This window comes from Meles meles, chromosome 4, assembly GCF_922984935.1.
Source record: "Meles meles chromosome 4, mMelMel3.1 paternal haplotype, whole genome shotgun sequence".
NCBI classification, from domain to species: domain Eukaryota; kingdom Metazoa; phylum Chordata; class Mammalia; order Carnivora; family Mustelidae; genus Meles; species Meles meles.
The window spans coordinates 97,064,684-97,084,871 of NC_060069.1; the positions used below are offsets into that span (position 1 = coordinate 97,064,684).

The window sequence follows — 20,188 nt, forward strand, 5'->3', positions numbered from 1 at the left end:
CAGCTTCTGGAGAGCAGGGAAAGGAAACACAACAAGGAACAAAATGAACACTGTTTCTGTCCTCAGGAAGTTTACAGTTAAATGAGGAAGACTGGTCCACAAAGAAGTTATTTCAATAGAAACTCACTCTAAAATTAAACATCTCTCTCAATTGCCCTCTCTAAAAATCCAGAAGCGCAACTTTCCTTTTGGGTGTCCTGATTCCAACTGAATCAATAGGACCAAAACTGAATTTTTCCTAAAATGAACTTTTTATCTGATAAAAAATAAAATGTAATATAGTAGGCTGAAGAGTCGCTCTCAAAGATATCAGGTCCAAATCTCCGGAACCTATCCACCTTACTTTATTTAGGAAAGGAGTTTTTGCAGATGTGATTCAGTTAAAGGTTTTGAGATGAGATGATCCTGGATTAGACCCAGTGGGCCCTAAAGGCAATCACAGCTATCCTTGTAAGACGGAGGCAGAGGGAGCTCTGACACAAACAGAAGAGGAGAGGAAAATGCCGCCACAGACGCAGAGACGGGAGTGCTGGCGCCTACTGGAAGCTGGAAGAGGCGAGTACTTCCGGGCCATGCCCCGCCCCAGCACCCCACACCACCAATCTGGGCTTTTGAACTGGGAGAGAAGAAATTTTTTTTGTTTAAGCCACTAAGTTTGCGGTGATTTATTACAGCAGCTACAGGAAACTAATATGTGTACTCAAAATTATAATATGAAATAATTAACAATCACTTGCTATCCTACCAGCCAGACATAACTACTATTAACCTCCTCACGTGTGCAGCATACAAGAGGCAATCTTCCTGATTTCCCAGACCAAATATGGACACGCATTGTTTCCTAGTCAGTTACATATACTGCTTTCTGCCGTACAACTTTATACTGTGGCCGATAAATACTCTTCAAAAATGTGACTTTTCATGACTATCCAGGATCAAAAATAACAGCATTTATTTAACCTACCCCTTATTGTTAGACACATAGATACTCCCACATTTTGGTATTATACTATTGCAATGAAGCATTTAGAAATCCATTACTTGTGGACACATCTGATTGTTATCGTAGAATGTGGTCCTAGAAATAGTTACTATATTTAAAAAATAAGAGCACCTCTGCTTGGCTGGGAGCCTGCTTCCTCCTCTCTCTCTCTCTCTGCCTGCCTCTCTGCCTACTTGTAATCTCTATCTGTCAAAAAAATAAATCTTAAAAAAAAAAAAAAATAAGCACTTTAGGATTCTCAATAGTAATTTCAAATGACTTTCTGAGCTGTCCAGCCAATTCACACTTTCCAACATAGAAAACCATAGAGGGGCACCTGCTAGCTCAGTCAGGAGAGCATGCAACTCTTGATCTAGGGGTTGTGAGTTCAAATCCCACGTTGGGTGTAGAGGTTACTTGAAATTAAAATCTTAAAAAGATAACAACAAAACACTCTAAAAGAGCCAGTGTCACCACAGGATTACCAGCATGAAATACTAATGTCAAAAAAGTACTTATTTAATATGCAAATATATTTTCTAATACATTTATACTTTTTTTAATTAAAAATTTTCCCTACATTTTAAAACTGTCTATCTACGGTGGCTGGGTGGCTCAGTCAGTTAGGCATCTGCCTTTGGCTGAGATCATGATCCCAGAGTCCTGGGAAGGAGTCCCTCATCGGGCTCCCTGCTCAGTGGGGAGCCTGTTTCTCCCTCTCCTCCTCCCCGCTGCTTGTGCTCTGTCTCTCTCTCTCTCTCACAAGATCTCTCTCTCTCTCTCTCTCAAATAAACAAACAAAATCTAAAAAACAAAACCCTATTTACCTATCTGATTTTTTTTTAAAGATTTTACTTATTTATTTATTTATTTATTTTGGACAAAGAGAGATACAGCGAGAGAAGGAACATAAGCAAGGGGAGTGGGAGGGGGAGAAGCAGGCTTCCCGCTGAGCAGGGAGACCTATCTGGGGCTATATCCCAGGACCCTAGGATCATGACCTGAGTGGAAGGCAGATGCTTAACAACTGAGCCACCCTGGTGCTCCTGCCTTTTAATTTTGTTAATGTGTTTTTTATATAGAAAAAAAATTATATGTAGTTTAGTTTGTTACATTTGCCTCTGGTGATCTTTTGCCTTTTGCTTTTGTTAAAAAGCTTTCACCTGAAATCTGCTAAATGGTAAGAATGTAACTTGACTTTCCTCCTTTCCCAATAGTAAGTCAATTTTGCTAATACCATTGATTGAATTCTTTGTTAGCCTGGGATGCTTTCTTTATTTCATGTTAAGTTACTGACCACCTGGGCCTACTTAGGAGCTGTTAACTCTATTTTAAAATAGTGTCATAGTTTTGAGACAGAATATTCAATCTTTCCTTCCATTTACTAGCCGTATAAACCCAGGCAAGAGTGTCTCTGAGCCTCATCTGTAATTCACTCATCTGTAAGAGACTATAAAACCTACTTTATAATAGAGTTATTCTGAAGAGTAAATTAAATAATATTTTAATAAGTTTATCATATAGTAAGTACTCAATAAATAAACTCATTATTATTATTATTCCATTAATTTTTTTGTTTTATTATTTCACTGAGATAGTATTCTACTTCAGCAGTGCAAGTAGGTTTAAATAAATTATTTTAAGAATATGTGATGTTAACAGAGCTATTTCCATACTCCCAAAGAAGATTTGCTTGTATTATAATTTGTGATTGTGATCAAAGAAATCAATTAAATGATATATTTTCAGTGTAGTTAACTTCACTAGGTCCTACTTATGTAGAAGTCAGTTATACAGCAAAATATTCTTTATTTTTTTTTTTTAGTGTCAATACCATGTTAGATTTCCTGGAAATCTGATGACAAGTTGAAAATAATGTTGCTTTGATATTATTCTGTTGCTGTGGGAGAACAGAACGATTAGCAATGTTAAGGAACAAAAGTGGGAAGAGATAAATATGGGGTTCACTCTGAGCCCATAAGCAAGATTTAAGAAAAAAACATATTTCTGAAGTTTCCAGATAAGAATTCTTATCTCCCCCCAACTATCATAAAATGAAATTTAGTTAAAATAAGTTAGACTCATTCTATTCTTTAACATGATGATATTCTATTCTATCATATTCTAAAATGTACTATTATACTGATAAGAGGATTAAAACTATGTAGAAAAAGACAATAAAGTCTTATGCACAAAATAAAACAAAATAAGATATTTTTGGTTAATTCAGATTAGCAAATAATTTAACAAATTAGAAGTATCAAGTCTTGGTGAGGCTGCAGGGAAAAGACCATTTTTCTCTCTCTGGAGAACAATTTGGCAACATAACATTTTAAATAAGAACTTTTTACTCAATAAATCTAAATCTATGGTTTTTTCCTAAAGATACAAACAGAGCAAAGGATAAAGATATATGTACAAAAATATTTGTTGTTTTATATTGTTTTATAAAAGCAAAGTTTTGAGAAACAAAAAGTTAAAATGTCCATCAGTAGGAAACTGGATTCAGAAATTCATTGTGCATATGAGAAAATACTCTGTAAAAATGGTGTTTCTCTATTTGTTAGCATGGAAAGATGGCCATATTGTTGAGTTAACATCCGAAAGCAGTGATATACAGTATTGAGAAGGGAAGGGGGAGAGGAAGAAAGAGAGAGAGGGAAAGGGAGAAATGTCTCCTGAAATGAGAGAAAGTGATGTCTCCTGAAATGTTGCCAGAAGATATGTCTGGGGTGTGGAGTTTCCAGCGATTTATACTTTCTCCTTTACACTTTTCTGTATTGCTTTCATTTTTGCAATAAAATTCTATTTGACTTGGGAAAACAAAATATACCAAAAACACTATGCAAAGAACAAAAGAATGAAAGAAATACCCATATGTTAACCACAGCTGTCTTTGGTCTTTAAGAAAGGAGATAAAGGGTTCCTTTCTACCTTTCCTCCATTTTCCAAACTATCTTTTACCAAATACGATTACTTTTAAAATGAGGAAATAATCACAGATTATATTCTGGCAGACTCATATGAGACCCATAACTTTTCTCCTGGTTCCCAGGAAAGACTCCTCTGTAGTTTCAATTGTTAGAGGCTACCATTATTTTTGACTTAGCCACTCAGAGTGGAGGTTCATTTGCCTTCAGCCTTAGATCTTGAGGTCACCTTAGATCTCTAAGGGTCCACAAACCCCTGACACTTCGTATCAGCTGATATATGTTGGCTTCTCCAGTAGTCAACATCTAGGCCCAAGTTTTTTTGTGTTTTGGCCGAATTTTTTTCATTAAGAAAATTAAGGTGCATTTAGTAGATGAGATATTGAAAGTTAAAGTCTTAAAGAAGCAGGGAAAACTGTAATCTCATCATTGAAATAAATGGCTATTAATCTTTTGAACATTTTTCTCTTTAGTCATGTTTTAATACACAATTATGCATCTGTTCTTTTCCAGTTATCATTATGAGTGTTTCCCTCTATTACTGAAAACGCCTAAGTATATGTTAATGGTCCAACCCAACTTTAAAAATGCATCCACTTATTCCTATATCGTTTGGAACTAAAGAACCTTCTCTATGCTCAAAATAAGTTTATTACTAGAGCCATGAGAGAGACTGCTTCCCATTTTAGAGCCTAGATCTGGTCCTTATCCGTAATTGCAACTCCTCCATAATCTTAATTGCAAACATCCCCTCTGACTACCCGACTCCAACAGTCTATTGCCCTTATTGGGATGAATAATCCATCAATAATACTTTTTCACTGTTACTCACTGCCTTATGGCCTTACTTCCCCTCTTATCCAGACAAAATTCCATGGTCAACTATTTCTATCACTCTCTTGCATACACCCTCATCTTCCTCACCCCCCTTATTAGGTGAACCTCAATCTCAGCTGAACCCGTCTCTCCACCTACTCTGCACCTCCACCCCAGCAGCCAAACATTCAAGCCCATTTTTAATGCTATCTCTACAGACATCCTGTTAGCAGTTATTCTTTCTACTTTCCCCAAATATGGGGGGAATGCCCCTATTTGGTGACCACAGAGCTGCTGGTAAGGTGTCCTGCCCATCCACCTTCCACCAATTCAACTCACCGGCCCAGCCTGTTCTTCCTCTTGGCTGCATTTCCCAGATTCTTTCCTCTTTCCAGCCTTCTGATCTCTCCCTTGACTTAGGTTTGTTCTCTCTCCCTTCTCTACCTGCCCACCTCATTTCCCAGACCCCAAAAGAACTACAGAAGGAGAAGCCTGATGACAATGAACTAGCAGTAGAGGTACATCTGGAGTCTTAGGTTCCTGTCCTGCTGTGGGACCTTGGGCCAGTCATTTCACACCTCTGCTGCTTAGCTTTCCCTTATACAATGAGGAGCATTTGGTTAAGTAAACACAGAGATAATTCTAATCCAGCTCTTGAAACAAATAAACACGATTCTGAAAATCTAAGAAAGGAAAAATTTAGCCAATGGATCCACTACCTTACTTTACTCACTATAGCAACCTACTTCCATTACCTGATTAAGATAATGTCAACTATCTGGTGAGTTTTATTATTGCTATTTTAGTGTTGAAATTCTCCTTGGCCCATCCAGGAGTCCCACCCAATAACCATAATGGAAATCCAAACACTCACCGTGAATTTCTCATAGAGCTCATAAGTCAGAAGGGGGTTGGGCAGCTCCCTAAAATAGAGCTTGCAGAGTGAGCCCACACAGTGGATGTCCTGGAGGTACACTTCTCTCGTCAGATCTGGACATTGATCTGAACCAAACTCCTGCCTGAAACAACACAGACAGAGACATAACAATCCGGAGAGCATGGGCTCCTTGTCAGCAGCTGCTTGGCTGCTTGTGGGTACAAAGACCCCAAACTGCTGATCTGACTCTGTTTTTGACCTTGATCAAAATGACCTTCTCTTCCCAGCACAAGGAAGCTCTGGGAAGACTCCCACTTCAGGTCTGGATCTTCCCTGTGAAAGCTGCTGTCATCGGAAAAGCATAATGCCTATTTACAAATGGATTTCTCAGGGCATTATGTCCCAGTCTAAATTATGAACGGTGGGGAAATACGAACTTTTGTTGCCAAAAAAGCCTGTTCAGATTTCAGTTCTTCCAAAATATTTTTCTAAATGAACTTCTCTTTCTTGGAGGAGACCAAAACCAGGGTGTGTCAGATTGTTACCATTCATCTCCGTATACTCATGTCAACAAACTTGTTTTATCCGGAGACTCTGAACCCTTCTAAGCTTACTGATAGTGACTCCCACAGGATAGCCAGGAGTATAAATGTCTTCTTATGAACAACGTATAGCGAGGTGTTTGGGAACAACATCAGGTTCCAGGCCTTGTTTCTAATTTAAAAACATTTCTTGACCAAGGTGATAGGAATACACTGTCTCAAATAATATATACATACAAGTTAAAAACCTGTTCGAAAAGGGACAAATTGGAGCTTTCATATACAGGAGAAGATAGATTTCTTGAGAGAATTCATTTGGTCAGCCTCATTGTGACAGACTGAACGGATCTCTCGGAGCCAGGATTTTTTTTTTTTTTTCTTAGGTTTTAAAAAATTTATTTTTTAAAAGTTAACATGTGCATAAAAGGAAATTGAAAAACACAAGAAGCAAAGAACAAAGTCATCCATAATCACAAGCAGTTTACAGTTTGACTTCTAGGTCCCATGTGTGTATCTACAAAAGTAAGCATTTTAATGTAATTAAGATCATAGTTATGTATCATGCTTTTTTACACACCATGAATATTTACCATTTCAAAGTCCCCAAACTATGAGTATTTTGATAACCAAGAATACACTACACCAACTCCATCTGAAAGAAAAAAGTGTAATCCTGCCTTTCTCTGGCGACAAAGATTTCAGAAGACAAAAATTTCAACAAGAGCCCCCTGCCCGGCTTCCTGCCACCTGCTTCTGGCCCTTTAACAAAGGGTGGGGAAATCCCTGACAAGGCCTGAGCCCAAAAGGAGCCCGGTGGGGCCCTGAAAAGAAAACCTTGCAGCACCGTATAAATTCAGGGGCAGGGGTTTTGGTTGTTGTTTTGTTTTTTATTTGTTACTGTTTTTGTTTTTAAGAGAGCAGAAGAGCAGAACAAGAACCACATTTGGAGCTTACCCATTTATTTAGCCAAAATTTCCCTGCAGAGGCTAAGGATGGTCCTTTAATGAAAAAGAATTTGGCTACTGCCCAAGAGTTCTCCCACCATACCAACTACTGTGTAGCAGAACAAAGAGTAAAATATTAAAAAGTATTTGCTGTTGAAACCCTAGAAAAGGTCAGGCTAGTAAATTATACTGACATTATATAAGTACATAGATCTGTCAAACTCGATGGTTGAACAAACCAATTAGTTTTTAACTTAAAATTAGTTTTTAACCACTTCCCCAGGAGTAAAAAAGAATGTCTTATTCCTTTTCCTTTTGTAGAATGTCATTATAATTGCAATGGGAAGAGGAGAGGCAGAAAACTAAATCAGAGGAAGAAGACAGAAGATGAATTAACCGTACAATCTATTCAATTTAATGGACTAATCTGCTAATATGAATGTTTTTACTGTTTTAAAAGTCTACCCTTAGGGGCACCTGGGTGGCTCAGTGGGTTAAAGCCTCTGCCTTCGGCTCAGGTCATGATCCCAGGGTCCTGGGATCGAGCCCCGCATCGGGCTCTTTGCTCAGAGGGAAGCCTGCTTCCCTTCCTCTCTCTCTGCCTGCCTCTCTGCCTACTTGTGATCTCTGTCAAATAAATAAATAAAAATCTTAAAAAAAAAAAAAAAAGAACAGTTAGGCATCTGAAGACTTAGCACTTAGTCTGCTCTGCCACCCTTCCCTCAACCCCTTCAGGTCTGTAATACTCCCAACCCTGGCAGACAGAGGTACGGACAGTGGAAGGATCACAGGAGAATTCTTTCTGGGGCTATTCTTGCAGCTTACCTTAGCCTTTGTATATTTGAGGTGACTCCTGAAAGCCGATAGATTCCATCCACAATGCCGTGAGTCTCTATAAATTCCGCACAGCTCTTCAATACATATGGAACTATGTAAAGAAAAAAAATAAAGCATTAGCTATAAGTCTAACTGTCCTTTAAAGATATCCTTTAAAAAATCCAGGTAACTTCAAAGAGAAGCAAGTATGGAATGCATGTGAGTTACAAGTGGAAACAATTACTTTTCAATGGCAGAGGATATTCTTTTGTGTTTAAAAAAAATCACGAGGTTTTGTTAAAGTTTAGAAAAGTCATGTGTTTTAAAAGTTGGTTGGGTTTTTTCAAGGAATTTGAAAAATATGCAAACACTTAGATTCTGAAACCAGCAGTGACCTTGGAAATCCCACAACTCGATCTCCTCATTTCACTGGTGCTCCAAGTGTGGTCTTCTGACTGGCAGCATCAGCATCTCCTGGGAACTTGTTGGGCGTGCAAATTCCCAGGCCCTACTCCAGACCCAGTGAATCAGAAATTCTGGAGGTGGGGCCCAGCAGTCTACGCTTTAAAAGCTTTCCAGGTGACTGTCGCATGATACAACTGTCTATATTCTACACATGAAGAAACCAAGGGTGCAGATAAATTTACTTATGTCACTCAAGATTATTTGTCGCTTATAAAAAGTAATTAACACATAGAAAAATGCATATAAGTCAGTAAAAGAAAAACAAGGCACAAATTCGAATACACGTTGTGAATCTAGCTATGTTTAAAAAGATGCAAAGGAAAAGAGACTGACGATATCTACTAGAATGTTAAAGGTGATAATGTTAAAGGTGAGAACCACCCTCCTCCAACACGATGAATGGTTCAAAGAGTCATGGACTGAGAAAGCCCAGTGCCATAGAATGGCAACCAAAAGCATTTTGGATGGCATGGAGAGAGCAGCTAATTACTTGCCACTTTGGCCCCTGGACAGACCATGTGAGGTCCCTCCATGAGACTGCTGTGGACGGTGTTTTTTTATGGAGCTCCCAAAGCCTTGGGCACTTGAAATCTTCCGTTGTGGAGGTGGTGGGGTGTAGGAACTCTATGAGCTAGTGCTTAGGCTAGCACTGTGCTGCCTCCCCCCAAAATATATCCAATCCATGAATGCCTAAGGCTTTAGAGGAAGCCAATCCATTAATGCTTAAGGTACCTGATGGTGCTTGCGCACGATTCCAGGCTGGGCTGGGCTTTAATGGGAGTAAACACTGGGTATTTAGACACAACACTCTGCCTGGAGTCCCCATTACAACATTTCCTTTCTTCCTTTTCTTTCTTTCTTTCAACTGCCCAGTTTTATGATTAACCAGCAAAATGCAAATTGAAACACTATCTATTACAACATTTTCTAAAAAATTCCCCCATCATTTCATTCAACTACTAACTCTAACTTCGGATGCTCAGTAAAACTTATTCTACTTCGGGGCGCCTGGATGGCTCAGTGGGTTAAAGCCTCTGCCTTTGGCTCAGGTCATGATCCCAGGGTCCTGGGATTGAGCCCCATGTCGGGCTCTCTGCTCAGCAGGGAGCCTGTTTCCCCCTCTTTCTCTGCCTGCCTCTCTGCCTACTTGTGATCTCTGCCTGTCAAATAAATGAATAAAATCTTAAAATATATATATATTTTTTAAAATTAAGAAAAAATAAAAAAAAAAAAAACTCATTCTACTTCAAGTATTCCACCCATCTTTCAAAGGCCGTGCACATCCAGGGCCATTCCCCTCCAGGACACATCCATGTTTTAGCCTGATCTCCCATGACCGGAACCAGAGAAGAGCTTCGTAGTTATCCCAGGTAGAAAGAGGGCAGAGAGGGGCGCCTGGGTGGCTCAGTGGATTAAGCCGCTGCCTTCAGCTCGGGTCATGATCTCAGGGTCCTGGGATCAAGCCCCACATCGGGCTCTCTGCTCTGCAGGGAGACTGCTTCCTCCTCTCTCTCTGCCTGCCTCTCTGCCTACTTGTGATCTCTCTCTCTCTGTCAAATAAATAAATAAAATCTTTAAAAAAAAAAGAAAGAGGGCAGAGAATGGACTCGGGACTGGAAATATTGAGACAAGAGACCTGCATGGTAGTACCCCTCACTATGAGGGAATACGGCATGGGAGCAGAGTGTGGTGGAGGAGGGGCTGTGAGGGTCGGAAGGGGTCTGGGCCTCTGTTTGGCTTCTACCCGAAAAGCTCTACTTTGATCTGTTTTATGAGATAGTGTTCTTTGTGAGATTTTTGTCTCTTACCCCATGCCGCTAAATAATAAATAAATAAATACATAAGTAGGCAAACAGAGTTCCATTGCTTAAAAAAATTTGTTTTGGGTTTTCTTCTTTTTGTTTTTTTTTTAGTCCCTGTCATGCACAATAATGGCCAGTCCTTTCCCTATCATGCCAAGCCGTGGTTTTTGTAACCTGCCACATTTGGTCTATGGTTAAGAACACGGGTTTGGACATCAAACTGCGTTTGCGACCTTGAGCAAAGTACATATGTCATAACCCTGTTTCTCAGTTTCTACATCTATAAAATGAGGATAATGGTGATGTTAACCTCCTACGTAGGATTGAAGTAATACCTGTAAACATTTAGCACAGATCCTGGCATATAATAAGCATTCTACAATGACAGTTATTATTTCTATTTGAAGCCTAGTTGTGATATAAGTTCATAATCTGTGCGATGTAATCTTGGTGAAAATAATTTGTGTCCTCCCATCCAATGGGTTTTTAGGGCAGAATGGATCAACCTCTTTCCAGCTCACACTCATTGCTACTATGTGGAATGGCTTTTGTGTCCTTCTTTGGTTAAATATTTCTACTTGAAGATAATTTTGCTTGTCTGAAGTCTCTTTTCTATGCATTTAGGTGTGTCTTTGTAGCACAGAGGCAGCAGGATTCAACAGTGTACCAACTGTGCATTAGAGTCCCAGGGCTGTGGTTGGCCTTGTGTTCCGCAGTGTGTCTCTGTGCCGAGGCACATGGCTCTTGGGCCATGCAGGGCACAAGTGCACTTAAGAGCTATGAGCATTCCCAAGAAGGACTCAAGACAAAAGCCCTGGACTTGAAGGACCTTTAGAAAACACTCTCCAGGAGGGGTGGTGCAGGGTCACCAACCATCCTATCCCATTCTCAGGTGGGGCCCTCCCAGGACCATAGCTCTTAGCTGTAGCACCTCGAGTCTGTTTGTTTTAAAGGTGGAGAAAACACATTCCCGGATGGAGCCTCTGCCATAAATTTACTCTGCCTTTGATACCGAGGCCCTAGAACCTTTCATCCACAGCTCTGTTTAAATAAGAGGCAATATTAAAACAACTCAGGGGAGGAGGCCATGGTCCCAGTCCCTAAGGAGTGTTAGCTTTCCTGGATTCTTACCTCAGGCTGAGTTGGAAGATGCAGGGATTCTCCATCATACTCAGCAAATGGGAAAGGATCCACTTAATCTCTGTAATCATCTAGCTCTAGAGCCAGAGCCGCGGTTCTCAGACCGTGGAACCCCCGGTCAGGTACACCTGCAGCAGCTGCCTCTGGGAGATTCTGATCCGTGCTAAGGCTGAAGAACCACTAGTCTATAAACATGAGCTTCTCATACTTTTTAACGTGACACAGATCTCTGGGATCTTGTTAATATGTGGGTCCCAATGGGGGAAGAGTGTCAAGAATTTGCATTTTTAAGAAATTCCCAGATGATGGGAACACTGCCCACCTGAGGTCCCCACTTAGGGAAGCCAGGGTCTAAGGGTAATACTGGGGCAGGGTGCTGTGGGGGGCTACTAGGAGTTTAGTCTCAGAGTCTCAGATTTCTTTAGAACGTTGTCCCTGGGGTCCAACCAAATTGGGGACACCCTCGGATTCTGGACAGGGTAGAAGTTTGACACCAAATAGCTGAACGGTGATAGATGGAAAGAAAGCTTTCATTGTCACTTTGGGCATGGGAAGGAGTGATGCTAGCTAGAGTCCTAGAGCTACTTCTGTAGGATTTATCACAGACCCAAAGAACTTGAAGTCTCCTACAGAGATCCACGCAGATGCTGATTATGAGATAATGTTATAACTTCTTTGAACTGTTTCACTGAAGGTTCTTGAAGATCCTTTTTTGTTTTGTTTCTCCTGGATCAGCAATCTCAAATGTTACATTTTCATCTGAGCACAAAATAAATCTTCAAGTAGTTTCTGGTGGAAAAGAAAACTCTCCCTTTGATTTATGCCTTACAGTTGACACAACATTTTAAAGTCCTTTGTCTCCTTTGATCCAACCTGGTACAACTAAAAGACATTTGATACTTATACATAATATGGTGCACTTCTTTTCTCAATTCCTAACCTCTTCAAGGGCCTAGTGCAGAAAAGGCCCGCAGTTAAATCATTTCTCTGAGTACTCCCAGAAGTAATGTCTGCTAAGCTGCCCTGGTTCCCTTTGTGGCCAGGACCTGATCAGATCTGGAGACAGAGATTGCAACAAGCAGTTTGGCTTGCTTACTGATGTGCTCTTGGCGGCCATGATTTCATCGTACAAAGCGCATTTGGGTTTTAGGAAAACATGGTCCTCTTTCCTCTCTGTTCTGGATTTTTGTTATGGTCTTCTACTAATCGGATTTCATCCTCTCTCTGGGTCCTGCATTCCTAATCTTGAAAGTGAAGTCCAATGGTGTATATACACACAGTGGAATCCTGGTCAGCCATAAAAAAAGAATGATATAGCATATGGGTGACAGAAGCCAGACTATATACATTCTGTACACTTCCGTTTATATTAGCAAGTGCACACTAATTTATAGTAGGAGAAAGCAGGGGAGAGGCAGGAGGTAGGAACTGGGAAGGGGTCGGGGAAACTTTTGGGAGTGAAGGATAGTTTCTTCATCTTGACTGAGGTGCTAGAAAGGACCAAGGGCCACTTGGGTGGGTGCCGAAGAACTGATACTTGCAGGAGGTAAAAAGGTAAAAGAGTGAGGGAGACAAGCCCCTGAACAGGGAAGAAATTCTCGGAGACTCTGCTGCTGTGTGTAGGGTAGAGAGTGAGGTCTTTAAGCAGCATTGCTATGCTGTGAATGAGGTGGCCCTATGGCATTGTTTTTCATGAGAGGGAGTAAAGAATTCGTTTACTTGTCCATTATTCTTGGCTATCCGCAGAGAACTTCCTAGCTCCCCTCCACCCCCGGGAAATCTAAGAGCTTTCCCAGTGGCTCCGGGAAATTTCTCTCTCTGCTAGCTCCTGCTCTTTCGTTCTGTCCTGCAACTCAGGCTGTTTGCGCCATGCTCCCCTCTAGCCTCCATGAGTCTCAGCTTGCCTAGAGGTTGCCGTCCCCCGCAATTCCCCCTCTGATTCTTCTTCCTCCCCCTGTAACTTCTTTCTACTCTCTTCCTCCTGGTCTAGTGCAGTGTTAAAGAAAAGTTTCAAAATGTGCGGTATTGATTGTATTTATTTTTATTTTTTAAAAAAGATTTTATTTATTTATTTATTTATTTCAGGAGCGAAAAAGAGAGTTCAGGGTAGGGGGTAAGGGAAGAGGGACAGGATCTCAAGTAGACTCTGCCCTGACCATGGAGACAACCAGAGCTTGATCTCATGACCCTGAGATCATGACCTGAGCCAAAACCAAGAGTCAGATGTTCAACCTACTGAGCCACCCAGGCACACCTGTGTGGTATTAATTTTAAGAAGTATAATGTTCTCTGTTCTTTAAAAAGGCAAATTAACCACCTTCTAATTTTCTAAGGAAAAATTTTTAAATATATTCAGGCTTTGACATGTTTTCCTTAGAGGAAAGTTTTTGTTTTTGTTTTTGTTTTCGTCTTTCAAATATTCAGATATAATTCAAATGCTGTAAAACTCACCCTTTCAAAGCATATAGTTAAGTGGTTTGGAGTATATTTCAGAGTTAAGCAACCATCACATTTCAGAAAATTTTCACTATTTCAATTCTAGGATATTTCCATATGGCAAGCTTATGTCATTGAAGCAATTTTTAAAATAGTTTAAGATTGTCCATCAATAGGAGGCTGCTTGTATAAATATAGAACATCCATTCAGTGAAATACTACACGGTTATTAAAAAGAATGAGAAAACTTTCATGTACCGATAGAGAGTGGTCTCCAAGGTATATAGTCGAGCAAAAAAAAAGCAAGGGGAAGACAAGTATGGAAGTATGCTAGCATCTGTTTTTTTTAAAAAGAGAGACTAAAAGAATAGACATGTAATTCATTTGTATATGCATTAAATATCTGTGGAAGGACACATAAGGAAGTCATGTTTGCTGCCTACAGCAGGACCTAGGGGTGGGCTAAGGGTGTTAGAGGGAGACTTCTCACTATAAGAAAAAAAGTGTCACGAAAAATGAAATTTAATAGCAATAAAAAATGAAATTTAACAAATATTTACTGCAATACTCTCATCCAGCTATTTGGTAAAGCGATAGTAACCAAAACAGTACGGTACTAGCATAAATACAGACAGACTGACCAATAGAACAGAAGCGAGAGCCTAAAATGAACCCAAGTATGTACAGTCAACTAATATTTGGCAAGAGAGCCAAGAATACTTAACAGAGAAAAGACAGTTCCTTCAATAAATGGTGCTGGTAAAATCGGATACTCACATGTAAAAGAATGAAACCAGACCCCCATCCTACACTACTCACAAAAATTAACTTGAAATGAATTAAGTTTCGGTGTAAGACCTGAAACTCTTAGAAGAAAACATAGGGAAAAATCGCCTTGACATGGGTCTTGGCAATAAGTTTTTGGAGATGATACATAAAGCACAAACAACATTAATAAAAAATAAACAAGTAGGAGTACCTGAAACTAAAAAGCTTCTGCATAGCAAAAGAAATAATCAGCAAGTGAAAAGACAAGCTACAGAATGAGAAAAACTATTTGCAAATCACATATCTGATTAGGGGCTAATATCAGAAGTATGCAAAGAACAATAACTCAAAAGCGAAAAATAAAACAGAAACAAAAATAAATAAACTAAAAAACAAAACACCAAAAAATTCAGTTAAAAAATGGATGAAAGACCTGAATAGACATTTCTTCAAAGAAGATATATGAAAGGCCAACAGACAGATGAAAAGATATTCAACACCACTCATCATAAGGGAAATGCAAATCAACACCACAATGAGGCATCGCCTCATGCCTGTTAGAATGGCCATCATGAAAAACATAAGAGATAACAAATGCTGGTGTGGATACGGAGGAAAAAGAAACTTGTGCACTGTTGGTGGGATAGCAAATTGGTACAACCACTATGGAAAACAGCATGCAGGGTTAAAAAAAAAAAAAAAAAAAAGAACTACCCTATGATCCAGCAATTCCACTTTTGGGGTTATTTCCAAAGGAAATGAAAATACTAACTTCAAAAAGATATCTGCACCTGCCTGTTCACAGCAGCCTTATTTACAATAGCCAAGACATGAAAACAACCCAAGTGTCCATCAGTGGATTGTACACACACACACACACACACACACACTCCACACTCTCAGGAATATTTTCAGCCATAAGATAAAAGGAAATCCTGCCATTTGCAACAACATAGGTAGACCTGGAGAGCTTGATGCCAAGTGAAATAAATCAGCAGAGGACAAATACTGTATGATCCGACTTACCTATGGAATCTTAAAAACAAAACTAAACAAAACAAAACTCCTAGAGAGAGAGATCAGAATTGAAGTTACCAGACGCAGAAAGTAGGGGAAGAGGAAATTGGGGAAAGGTGGTCAAAAGACTTCCAGTTACAAGACAAATAGGGATATAACATTCAGCATGATGACTCCAGTTGATGCTGCCATATGACATGCAGGAAAGTTGTTAAGAGAGTAAATCCTAAGAGTTCCCACTACAGAGAAAAATTTTTTTTTTCTTTTTTGCTTTCTCTTTTTATCCTAGCTATAGGAGAGGATGGATGTTAACTAAACACATTGCTTTTACCATTTCACACTATAAGTCAAACCATTATTCTGTACACCTTAAACTCATACAGTAATGTCAATTATATATCAATAAAACTAGAACAAAATTTTAATGAATTCAAAAAAAGCTGGTAGTATAAACAAGCTGGAAAGCAAGAAACAAATCAAAAAACCACATAGTGATGGTCTCTTCACACACTGAAATGTTAATAGCAGTTACCTCTACGTGGTAGAAACCAAATGATTTTTGATTTGTTGTATTTTAGACTTTGCTTTTCTGAGTTTTCTGTAATGAGGATCATGTAGAAATAGTTTTTTTTTAAAGAAAGACCTAGGTTTTTGAAAAACAAATTTCACTGAAGAAGCCAGAGGGCCCTCTGAAGTCCGTGAGGCAATTTCTAAATGTTGAAATCGTCTCCGATGACCCCATTGAGATAATTACTCCTTGTTAAATAGAGGTATTTGCCTAACCGGCTGGCCTGGTGTGGCCAAGGACTAGCTCCGTTCCGGAGCTGGGCTCATGATGGCGGACTGCATCCTGGAGCCCCCTCCCCTTTCCACTTTCATGGTCTCAGATACGAAGTCAAGTTGGCTCTTTCCCATAGAAGTGTCCAGATCTTCCCTCTGGTGTATACCCTGACTCACCCCAGCTGTTGTCAGTGCACCCCTCCTTCCCGGTGACAATGATTCTCAGTCAAACGTGTAGAGAAGCCATCTAGCCCAAAGGACGAAAAGGTAAGACCTTTGTCCTCAGGAAGACAAGAAAAGAATGGAACTCACTGTGCACCTTCTTTATGCTGATCTCTGAGCTCTACACTTTCATCCACTGTTTGCACCCGAGGCACAACCACCTTATGGGGGAAGTACTCATCCCTTCTTGATAAACGAGGAAGCTGAAGCTCAAAGGTGTTAAGTTACCTGGCCGATATGAAAATATCAAGCAAACTATGTTAAGGGCTCTAGAGAGGCACAAAAAATGTGATAGAAGTCCTTCTAAAGAGATTACACATGGTGGGGGAGGTCAGGCAGGGCTTTGGGGTGCTGATCAAAAGAGGAGATTGTGGGGCGCCTGGGTGGCTCAGTGGGTTAAAGCCTCTGCCTTCGGCTCAGGTCATGATCTCAGGGTCCTGGGATCGAGCCCCGCATCGGGCTTTCTGCTCAGCAGGGAACCTGCTTCCCCCTCTCTCTCTGCCTGTTTCTCTGCCTACTTGTGACCTCTCTCTCTGTCAAATAAATAAATATTAAAAAAAAAAAAAAGAGGAGATTGTGTGCATTTATAGGCTGCCGACAGTATAGCCTATAGTACTAGACAGTACACTAGAGGCTTCTGGGACAGGATCCTCACCCCGAAGGGCTCACATGTGGGACATAAGTGGATAAAGATGGACCAATCCAGGCTAGGCCATAAGAGGTCTTGACGCTGCTTTGAGGGGGTGACGGGAGATGCTGTGATGTGATATGATACAATGTGAGGTAATGTATATAATGTATATACTACAAGATATGCGGAACGCTTGGTTAAGCGCCTGGCATATAATAAGCACTTAATAAATGCCACCCACTTTTTGGTGGTGCAGGGAATGGTATAAACAAGGTGGGAAAGCAAGAAACAATGTGGCGAATTCCAGGAATGCTGACTAGACCAGTCTGGTGGAGAAGCGTTCAGGTAAACTGGGGGAGCTTCTAATGACAGCCCAGGAAGATTTTGTTCCATTTTGATCTCCACTGCCAGACAAATCTTTCTAAAACACTAACTGGACGGTAAAGATCCCTTCCTCTTGAACATTCAATGGCTCCCTGTTGCATATAGGAGGATGTCCAATCCCAGCAGCTCGTGGGAAAGACTCTCTCAGCTGCCTCATCAGGGCCAACCATTGAATTCTTTGAGAAAGATTCTTTGAGAAAGCTGGGCAGGGGGAGGAGATACTATGAGGGGAAAGACTTATACCAAACCTATTGCTCCAAAAAGAAAAAAATGAAGGTTAGTGGAGAGGACCCTTTATGTTTGTTGAGGATGAAAGAGAAGGGGAGAAGGAGAAGCCTCACTCTTTTTTAGCTGATTCCTGAAATTTCTCTAGTGCCTTTCTGACTCAGAGGTAAAAGGCTGGTTGAGGGCAGGGAAATATCTGGGACCCCACATCATCAGTGAGTTAGTGGGCAAGTGGAAACAGCCTCAGAGGGGCTGGCAGTGAGATGGAGGAGGGAGGAGGCTCTGGCCTCAAGGAAGGACAGTACTGAGTAGAGACAAGGGGTGGGACAGGATGAGGCTGCATTCAGGGAAAACAAGTCTCCCAGGAGCCCCTCCATGGCCTGGGGCTTAGCTGGCCCGGTTCACCTTGCACAAAGGAATAGTACTGAAGGACCTTGTCCCATTGCTGAAAATGGAGGCCTCTGGGCTGTGTGTCATTTGTAGACTTTTTAAACACTCATCCTTCCTACTGTCTGACTTCGTTCCCAGGCTATTTGTGGGGCAGGCATAACTCACTCCATGGTACTGACCTTTCAGTCACACCCCAGTCTACTCCCAGGCCCAGCTTGTGAGCACCACTTTCCTTTCCCTTGCCAACAAATCCTTCAAATCCTCAATTTAACTGCATGAAGGGCACTGTCAGCCTCAGTCACCTGATCAACGTTTTAGTTCCTGAACCAGCACCCCCTCTTCCTTGCCACCTGCTTAGGGATGCCATGGATAGAGGCTCCACCTTGGTCACACGTGAAGAAGATGACCTCATATGCCTCCAGGGAGAGTCCCAGGGGGAGAAGGGATGGTTGCTGAGCAGGTAAACAAGAGATAAACAGGGAAAGTAAACCTGTTTCTTGAATAGTATGCTTCACTAAGACCAATCATCTTAAGAACGAGGATAATGAGACTTTTTTCCCTCAGCTGAGCGTATCCAGCTGACTTTTTTTTTTTTTTTTGCATGCCTAGTGGGTGGTCATGGGATGCGCTCATCAAATGCTATGTGGAGTATCATGCTTAATAATTTAATTCTCACAACCCTGACTTGGAGGCATTCCTATTCCTATTTTATAGATGGGCAACTCAGATGCTAGGTAGTTGGATGATTTGCCCACGGTTGAACAGCTAGTGGCAAAGACAGGGTGCCATTACAAGCCTGTTCAAGACCAAAGTTCATGCACTTTCCAGGACATTTTATAAATATGACCTCATATTTATAAATATGAGGGAAACTGAGGCACAGCCCAGGCACGGGGAATAGCCAGGGAAACTGAGGCACAGCCCAGGCACGGGGAAGACCAGAAAGCAGCAGGAAGCAGAGGTGATTTCCTGTCCAAGAGCAACCTGATGATGGACAAGGATGTAAAACAATGAGTTAAGGAAGCTGAGTTTTCATCCTGACCCCCACAGACCAGATTTCAGACTTTTGAGGAGAGTAACTGTTCCCCTTTTGAATTCTCCCACAGGTACTAGGGGCTGGGTTCTTATCAGTTAAAGCCACAAGAATCAGCTGTATGTCTTCCAGTGGGGGGGGGGGGCACTCCTAGCCTCAGACTTTCATCTGTACCAAGAACAAGTTTTGGGTCTAGACGACGGCTAATGTTCCCTCCAGGTCTAACATCCCCTGGTGTGAACTGCATGAAGCTGGGCTTGAGACTGAAGACAGACTTGGCTTCTACCCGCAGTGTTCAAGCTCTCAACCGTGCTGGTTTCTACCTAGTTTTTCCAGGGCAAAGTGTTAGCGTTTGTTTTTTTGTTTTTTTTTTTACTTGTGTTTTTGTTTCCTACTTGTATGAACGTCTCCCGAAACTTACCCTTCCCGTATGCATGGAAATTTGTGTTAAATAGATACAAACGTCAATCTCAGAAGGTTTATCCGTATCTCCCTTGGTATAACTGAACTCCTATTAGCTCAATGCTATTTTTACTATTACGGATGCTATTTTACTATTACGGAGGCCTCCGGGGACTTAGCTTGAAATGGTGTGAGTCCATCTGAAGGCCCCACCCACCCCCTGCCTGAGGTGACCTTGCCCTGAGGGTGAGAAATACCTTCTCCTGCTCATTGTACCTTCTGGTTTCCCAGGAGTCTCAGCTTCCTAATGGTTTCCAGACCTATGGCACCCTGGGTTCTTTTCATTTCTGTGTTTTTCTAAAATCAAATTTGCTGATGAAAGATGAGGAGCATTTAGAAAAAACAACTTCATCGTTGGCCCTGTAAGTCCACGCAAAGAACAACCAGGTAGTGCTTATCAGCTCCTCGCTGCACTCCCTGTCCCAGCATCCTTCCATTTCCTGCCCAATATTCCTGAGGCACAGGCAGCCATTGTTTCCAGAAAAGCTCTGCTTGGAAGCCTGGGTTCCTCAGCCTCCCAGCGCTT

At 41.1% G+C, this 20,188-nt stretch overlaps 1 protein-coding gene across 1 annotated transcript in view; it reads right to left on the reverse strand.

Moving 5' to 3' along the window:
- The window catches only part of ARHGAP31 (Rho GTPase activating protein 31), a 109,606-nt gene that overhangs the window by 39,841 nt on the left and 49,577 nt on the right, over positions 1 to 20,188 (reverse strand). The window contains exons 2-3 of the mRNA XM_046001438.1: positions 7,917 to 8,019; positions 5,603 to 5,747 (exon numbers count right to left, since the gene is read on the reverse strand). Coding sequence (XP_045857394.1) covers positions 5,603 to 5,747; positions 7,917 to 8,019 — 248 coding nt within the window. The remainder of the gene's footprint in view (positions 1 to 5,602; positions 5,748 to 7,916; positions 8,020 to 20,188) is intronic.